Source organism: Hemitrygon akajei, chromosome 24 (assembly GCF_048418815.1).
Source record: "Hemitrygon akajei chromosome 24, sHemAka1.3, whole genome shotgun sequence".
Taxonomy (NCBI): Eukaryota; Metazoa; Chordata; class Chondrichthyes; order Myliobatiformes; family Dasyatidae; genus Hemitrygon; species Hemitrygon akajei.
The window spans coordinates 25,327,215-25,335,543 of record NC_133147.1 but is presented as its reverse complement, the minus strand read 5'-3'; the positions used below and the strand labels follow the sequence as shown (position 1 = coordinate 25,335,543).

The following is an 8,329-nucleotide window of genomic DNA, read 5'->3' as shown; positions in this document are numbered from 1 at the left end:
GAGAGTGAGTCCCCGGGTACCTAGCAGAGAGAGTCGGTGGGAAAACTTAGAGGAGACTCAGTGAGGCTCAGCCTTGGTGTCTCTGGGGGAACACGTTGCCAGCAAGGAACCAAGGAACCCTCGAAAAAGGAAGGATCAATTTTAAAGGTTTGGTGGGACAATGCTCCAGTGTGTTACTACGGATAAAGGATACTTATGCTAAAACCATACTCTATACCGGGTCGCAGCTCATGTTTTTGTACCGTTTATTTTACAACCGGTATCTGAAGCGTTTACCATTGGCCCCTTTCAGGGCACTGGAGATCTGGGGAGTTAGTGCTGGGAAATATCCGTATTTGTCAGTGAAGCTGGAGTTCTCGGAGACCAATGTGGGATGTCTGAGCTTCTTGATGCATTAGTGCTGGTATGTCCGGACCACGCTGTAAGGGTGTCATTTCAGTTCTGGCGTCGACCAACACCGCTCTTGTGAGGAGGCACATAGGGTCCTGCCAGGAGAAAGCTGGCGCGAGCAGACTCATCCATGAGTTACTGGGCATGCTTGGAGTCGAGGAGTTGACGACCACGCCATATCACCCGCAGTGTGATCCCCAGCCCGAGATGTTTAATCGGATTTGCTAGAGATGCCCGTGACCTTGGATTCCAGCAACAAGAACAGGTGAAGCCAGCATATTGGGCAGCTGGTCCACAGTTACACTGTAACTAAATTGAAGCTATCGGGTACTCGCCATACTATCTGATGTTTAGGCGCCAGGCGAGATTGCTCATTGCCTTTGCTTTGTAACTGATTAGGGCGACTTACCACCGAAGGCTTATCGGAAGTATGGGTCAGACATGTGAATAGAGGTGAAAAGGGCTTATGAGTTAGCTGGGGTCGCGTCTGCGAAGCAGAATCAAGGAAATAAGAGGAAGTATGATCAGAAGGCGAGGTTCTCCCAACTCCTGCCGGTCGAACGAGTCCTCATACGAAATGTAGAGCTACCTGGAAAGCACAAGTTGGATGACCGCTGGACGGCTACGACAATATGGCATAGAGTCAGATGTCAAACCTGCCAGTTTTTCAAGTGAAACCAGAGGATGGGAATGGACCTGGCAAAATTCTCCATCGGAACCACCTGCTGCACCTGAGATAAGAGGTGCAGGTCGACCCCGAGCCCGGCTTGGAGACAATACCTCGTTAGGTACTGCGGAAACGCGGGGCGACAGCCGAGCCCTGAGCAGGAGAGGTTGCCGAGTTGCAAGCTGGCACGAGTGATAGGTCGTGGGAGGCCTTGCTAGGTAGTAACGCCAGTCGTGTCTGAACCTGCAGAGTGAGGTGAGGGTGTCCGCATGTTTCAGAGAATTAGGAGACCCCAGATAGGCTGGCCTACGTAGCCCCAGGGGCAAGGAGTGTGACTCCTACCGTTTTGGGGAGCTATGTCAATGTTTCGTACACTTGGATTGGACTTTGTGTTTTGCATGAAGGGTTGGCGGATAATTTCAACGTCATGAGGACATGACTAAATTCGGTGGGGGGAGAGTGTAACATGCTGTAGGGTTTCAGTGCTAAGGCTAACATAATGGCTTCCATGTAATGTTCCACTCCCAATGTAATGTTTTCTCTGTAGCAGCAATGTATAGTTTATGACTAGATATAAAGGGGCATGTTAGGCAATGAGGGGATGTTATTTTTTTTCTTGTGTGTCTGAGAGCGGCTTTTTTTTGTTGGGGAGCGATGGAGAGAGAGGACCCGAATGGAGAGAGTTTGTAGGACAGAGTGGACTGTGGAGGGAGGGTCCAAGAGCCGGCTACACTCGGAGGTCGACGTGAACAAATGAACAAACAGTGAGGTCCAACGGTGCGCAAAAGACTGTTTCATGAGAATTATAAAGCACAATTGTTTAATCGCATATTGTGTACTGCTTGATATTTTGCAGTGCGGGTTAATAACTGGGCAACACATCACACAGCATCCACAAAAGCAGTTTTCTCAGTTTGGCAGGGCCAGAGGCTGTTTAACCCAGGACGACCAAGGCTGGCCGAACCTGAGTGCCTGAGGGTTTCAATGGCATAGCTTCAGAATAGCAGAACAGCGAAAAGGGGGGATTTCTTCAGCGAGAGTAGCAGCAGTGCATGTGTGCAACTTGTGTCTGGAAGACTGTTGAGGCCAATTTATTGGGTGTAGTCAGGCATCGAAAGTTACTGAAAAATCTCAGGAGAATAGTTTGAGAGTGATAATGAATCAGCCTTGATGGATTTGTGGAGCAGACCCAGAGCGAGCAGTTTTATGCTCCTATACTGTAACTTCAGGCTACCCCAATCTCGGGACCAGAAGAGGACCACTGTTAATTCATCTATTCTCGTGAATCCAGGAGTCAGATTTTCAAGACAGCTGGCGCTCGCTGGTTAACACCTTCACTTCCAAAATCAGGTAACAAGGGATAAGAATGGAGGCAGATTTTATTCCCGCACTTAACAAATTATGTAGAGAATGGAAGGAGGAACCAGAGCAGATTCCTGTGCTACCATCACTGTCACGTCAGTCAGTAGGAGTCAGCAGGACCCTTTATTGATTTCGAAGATGATCACCAGGGTGCTGTTCTTATTAGAGGGCTTGAACTGTTAGGATCTACTTTCGCGCTGCCCGTTAAACAGCTGCCGTTTCGGTCAGTAATTATGGTCCTCTATCTCTGGTGGTGTTCAGAGCTTCCTTCATCATGTCGCATGCTCAGCTTTAATTATTGTCAGAATTATAAGAAGCGATTAGGGAAACTTGTGTCATTTAATCCGGAGCGTCGGGTCTGAAGGGAGAACTGCTAGGAAGTTATAAGAGAGACATATATAGGGTGGATAGTAAGAAACTTAGTAATTCCCAGAGTACGAATGTCGACTCCCAGAGATTAGAGGTGAAAGTTTAAAGGATAGATGAGAATGTCACATGAGGTTCAAAAAAACTACACGTCTTTCTGAAGTTAAGCTTGATGATATATTGAAAGCTCCTCCATACGCACGCTCAGAATATAATCATACAGAACGTCACGTGATAATCATTCAACTGCATTTTGTACATGGACACTGTGTGCTCGATGGTTGTTTCGTTCTCCGGATACCGAAACCACTATTGTAAGATACTTTATTTGGTTTAATCAGTAACAGACAGTTCATAAGAATAAGAGTTTCTGCAGATGCCAAAAACTTCTGAGCAGCACACAAAAAATGCTGTACAAACTCAGCAGGTCAGGCAGCATTATAGACAGGAATAAATATTTGTCATTACGACCCGGTGCCCTTAATCAGGTATGGAAAAGAAGGGAGAGGAAGCCTCCTAAAATGTCAGGGCAAGGAAAGGAGTACAAGGTAGAAGTTGATAGGGAACACGGGTAACGGGGCGGCTGAGGGGTTGCGGAGGTGTTGAAAGATACAAGGTCGCAATTTGATACGTGTGGAGAGTGGAGTACGGAGAAGCTGAAGGTACAAAACCACTGGAAAGAAAATATGGGCGCGCAGAGAAGAGAAGATTTAAGAGTGACCTAGAGCTGGAAATGGAGGATAAGGGAAGGAGAGAGTAGAGGATTACCTGAAATTAGTTAATCAATCTTAACGCCGGCAAGCTGCTAAGTATCCAGACAGAAATTGAGTTGTTGCTTCAACCTGAGAATGGCAACAACGGAACTGTACAGGCTATGCATAGGACAATATGTTGAAATGGGAATGGAGAATGGAATTAAAATGGGTTTCCAAATGGAAAACATTTTATTGTGAAAGGAGTGGAAGTCAGACAGTCTACGTCGGTTTTCTCAGTTGTATAGGAAGCCGCAGCATGAGAGCGGGGTACAGTGGATGGTATCGGCAGAAGCGCAGGTGAACTGTCGCCACACTCGAAGGGACGGTTTGCGGCCGTGAGTGATGCTGAAGAAAAAGTGAATGGGCAGGTACACTTCTTGTGCTCGCAAGGATAAGTGCCAGCAGGAAGACAGGAGGGTTGGGCCGAATGGACAAGAAAATGATGGACAGTGAGATTCCGGCGAAAGCCGAGAATGGGGTAGTAGGAATTCACAAGCTTCTAATTCTCCTGCAACCGAAAAAGAGACCATGAAATTATATTAAATAATGATTTCTGATACGAAAAGAAGGGGATGCAGTTAAGTGAAATTAAGTCTAGATTTTGAGCAAAATTTATTTGTAAACAAATGGAAAAGTTTCGCTCACTTAATGCATTGTTTTTTTCAGCAGGAACCTATTACTTCCGTGACGGAGAGAGCGAATTTGAAGCGTTCAGTGGGAATTTCAGCAGAGCCTTCAATTCTTCCCGGAATTTGTTTTGAGTCACTGCGTAGATAAACGTGTTTGTGCAGCAGCTCAGCATCTGAAACATGTTGCTACTTTCCATCAGGATAAACCTGGGGTCGCTGTAGCCAGTGATTGTAAAACCAACTTCAAAATGCTCCACTAAGAAGTAGATAACATAGGGCAACCACAGAAGGATGAAACATCCCGAGATTGCAAAGAGCAGAACGATCGACTTCCTGCGGCTTTCCATCTCCGGGTCGCTCTGTCTCTCTCCCGTGGGGGAACTGCGGAGTCTCCTACGAGCCCGACTGGCTGCCAGAATGTGCCGGACAGTCAGAGTGTTGAACGAGAGAATAAGCAGAAACGGGAGGCATGGGGTTAGAAGGCGATCCGTCCAATCAAATATTGTCCAAGGCAGAAAATAATAAAGGATATCCCTCCGTTTGCAATACCAGGGCACGTTGTCAATGACGTAGATTGGTTCGTGCAAAAAGTACCAGGGGATGTTGATCACGCAGCCCAGAGTACAGACGACAGAAACAACTATGCCAGCGGTTCTGTGGGTGCAGTACTTTGCTTTGAGCTTCTGAGAGCAGATGGCAACATATCGGTCAAAGGTGAACATGACCGTTAACCAAACCGAACTGACCCTGATGGCGTAAATTAACGCGACGCTGAAACTGCAGACAGGCGTGATGTAGAGGAAACTATTGGGAAAATAAATAGCGGGAATCCGGTTTAGTATTACGGCGGTGATAATTACCAGCAGGTCCGTCACCGCCATGGACAGGAGGTACCGGCTGATACATCTGGACAGTCCACATTTTCCTCGGGACAGGATCACAATGGCCACTATATTAACTGTGGGAGAAACAGTAGGAGATTAGTGACAGAACAGACAGCTGCAAAAGTAATTCAGTAGTTTGAATGGAAAAGTTTGCATAACTTTGGCATGCCGCCAAAAAACGATGAAAAATTCCAGTAGATGTTCCAGAATTCAGATATTCCTAACTGACATCACAACCTAGTATGGAAACCCAATGACCAGTAGGTAAACGAGTACAGAAAAAAAGGCTTAATTAACACACGGTAATCAGATATACACTGTGTCCACTTTATTGTGTACACCTTGATACCGGATCGTAGATGAGATCAAGTTGGTTAGAATTGGACTGGGCATGAGAATTCGGTTGCAAAGTGATCTCAGTGACATTGACCGTGAAACAATTTTTGCTGCCATAGGGCGTGGTATCAGTGTCTCAAAGCTACTGATCTTCTGGGATTTTCACACAAAAAAACTTTGGAAAATGACACAAACGAACAAAAAAATTCAGTGAGCATCAGTTCTGCGGACGAAAACGCCTTCTTCATGAAAAAGGACTCGGAAGGTTGGCGAGAACGATTATGGTGACAGGAAAGCGACAGCAATACAGACAACATCACTAGCTAAGACAACATCAGCACATGAAGAGTAAAAATTGGTTCAATGATTAATACAGGGTGATAAAACAATAAACCTATTCACTGTTGCTGCTGATGCTACGGCTTATTCGCAAGATTCAAAAATGTAATTTATGTACTTTGTCACCTGTCTGAAATTTTCTGCTCGTATTATGTGTCAAGAACGTCGTCCAGTTAACAGCACAAAATAAATGCACTCAGATTATATTTATCATTCCCTACCCTTTACACATTGTCAAGCCGTTCTTATCGATCTTTTCATGCTGAATATAGCGGAATGAATCTATATGATTCAATGTACAAGTCATATTTATACTTTATAAGCAGTACTGTGCAAAAGTCAAAGGTGCACACACACACACACACACACACACACACACACACACACACACACACACACACACACACACACACACACACACACACACACACACACACACACACACACACACACACACACACACACGTAGCCAGGGTATCTGAGAGGTTTCCACAGAACTGGAAGCTGTTTCTTTAATGCTATTTCCAACCTGGGCTAAAATTGAATTGGTTTGAACACGAGGTGGAAAGATATATCTATTTCCATTTGCCCTGAAACTGTAATGTCTGTCAGTCTTAAGGTTTTGCTAATATTGGAAAGCATTTAGTAGATACAGTACTCTGCAAGAGTCTTAGGCATCCTAGACTATGTGTGGTACTATATATAATGTATCTTCTGTTTTCGTTCACTTTATTAGGTACACCTATAGGCAGCAACTCAATTCGTAAATACCACAAGAGCATAAGACCACCAATGTGTAATCAATAAGAAATGCTTTACCTGGAACCGCGATTATTGCAAGAGCCGTGTAGTAAATTGCGTACACCAAGCCTCTGGGAGGGTTGTGCATTTTCCGTGAGGGAATGCGAGACCCGTTGCTGACACCAATCGCTCATTTGTGGATTTCAGGAGGAGTGCTTAATATACTTGACTTTCAAACGCGAAAGCCAATTAAATAAGTTAATTTTGTTTTCAATTGAATCATGTGGAATTAAATCAATTTAAGATAGTCAGTGAACAAACATGATGGCTGAAGTCACAATTAGCATTGCTAAATGATAACGAACATTCCCATGAGAGTGAGTTCGTAAGTTAGAAAATTGCTGCAATTCTTCTCCATTTCTGATGAGGTTGTTCGTGTGGTTGTGGGGGAGGGGGCGATGTGGAAGGTATTCAATACACGTTTAAATCTCAATACTCAGTATTCACAATTGCAATTCTCTTTACCTACCTTGGCATTCTGAACGCATCGATCTGACTTTATTTACCTTAATTATTGAAATCTTATTTATATTATATATAATGTATTTTTAATATACGTTCTAGTCATATAGTGCCTGCATACACGCTGCGGCCACTTTATTAGGTACACCTGCAGACTGGGTCGATGAAACCAATATACGATTGGCCAATCATATGAGAGTAGTTCAATAAATTATGACGATCTGACCAGAAGACAGCAACGCAGAATTAGGCCATCTCATCATGGCTGATATATTATCACGCTCCTTTTCCTTCTCCTGCCTTCAACCCATAACCGTTGACCCCCTTACCAATCAAGAACCTATCAACCTGTCAGCTTAAAATCACTCCCCGAGCTGTCCTCCACAACAATGAATTCAACAGATTCACTACCTGTGTCTTGTCCAGCATTGTTTCTCCCCCATATCCCTTACTTTCTGACACACCCTGTCCTTTCCCTAGTACTTCAGTGTTGGTGTCTTGCATTTGGGTCCGTTCCCAACGCCCAGCTTGTGACAATGTCAACACATACAGCCCTGATATTCATTTTCCTGTCGGCATACTTAGCAAATGCATAGAAGAGTAAACATGACAAGATGAACGAAATATCAACCGGAGTGCAGATGACCACAAGTTATGCACATACAAATACAGACTCCTATCAATAAATAGCGACAAAATGAAATAACAAGATAAAAATTCCTGAAGTTGAGATAATCGGTGGTGGGAACATCGGCATGATGGAACAAGTAAGTGTAATTAACCTCTTTTGTTCAAGAGCCTGATGGTTGAGGGGTACTGACTGTTCTTGGACCTGGTGGTGTGAGTCCTGAGGGTCTCGCAGCTTATACCAGGTTGCAGCAGCAGAGAAAGCAGCATGATATGGAAAATAGGGATCAATGATGACGGATGTTGCTTTCCTACGGCAGTGTATCGTGTATACCGTGAATATCAGTTTTAGATTTGCTTATATAACGTCATATGTTGTGAAATGTGTTGTTTTGCGGCAGCAGTAGATTGCAACACATAATAACATTAAAATATAAATTACTATAAGAAATGCATATTTAATATAAAAAGGATCAAAGATATCAGGATAGTGTACATAGCTTAATCGTCCATTGACAAATATGATGGCGAGATGAAGAAACCAGTCGTCAGCCATTAAGTGTCTGCACGCACGGTAAACCCCTCCCCAGTGATAGCCATGGTGAGAGAGCATGTGTTGGGTGACGGGGAACTTTAATGACCGAAGCTATCGTTTTGAGGCATCGCTCTTTGAAGCTGCCCTCGATGCTAGGGTCTCTATTGCCGGAGTAG

The 8,329-nt window shown here is 44.4% G+C and overlaps 1 protein-coding gene across 1 annotated transcript; it reads right to left on the bottom strand.

Annotated features, from left to right (window-relative positions):
* Positions 1-4,216: 4,216 nt before the first annotated feature.
* LOC140715659 (probable G-protein coupled receptor 139) lies at positions 4,217-6,617 on the bottom strand. The gene is made up of 2 exons (XM_073028024.1): positions 6,548-6,617; positions 4,217-5,127 (listed from the first exon to the last, which is right to left on the bottom strand). The coding sequence occupies exons 1-2, from the start codon at positions 6,615-6,617 to the stop codon at positions 4,217-4,219; spliced, it is 981 nt and encodes a 326-aa protein (XP_072884125.1).
* Between the last annotated feature and the right edge of the window lie 1,712 nt (positions 6,618-8,329).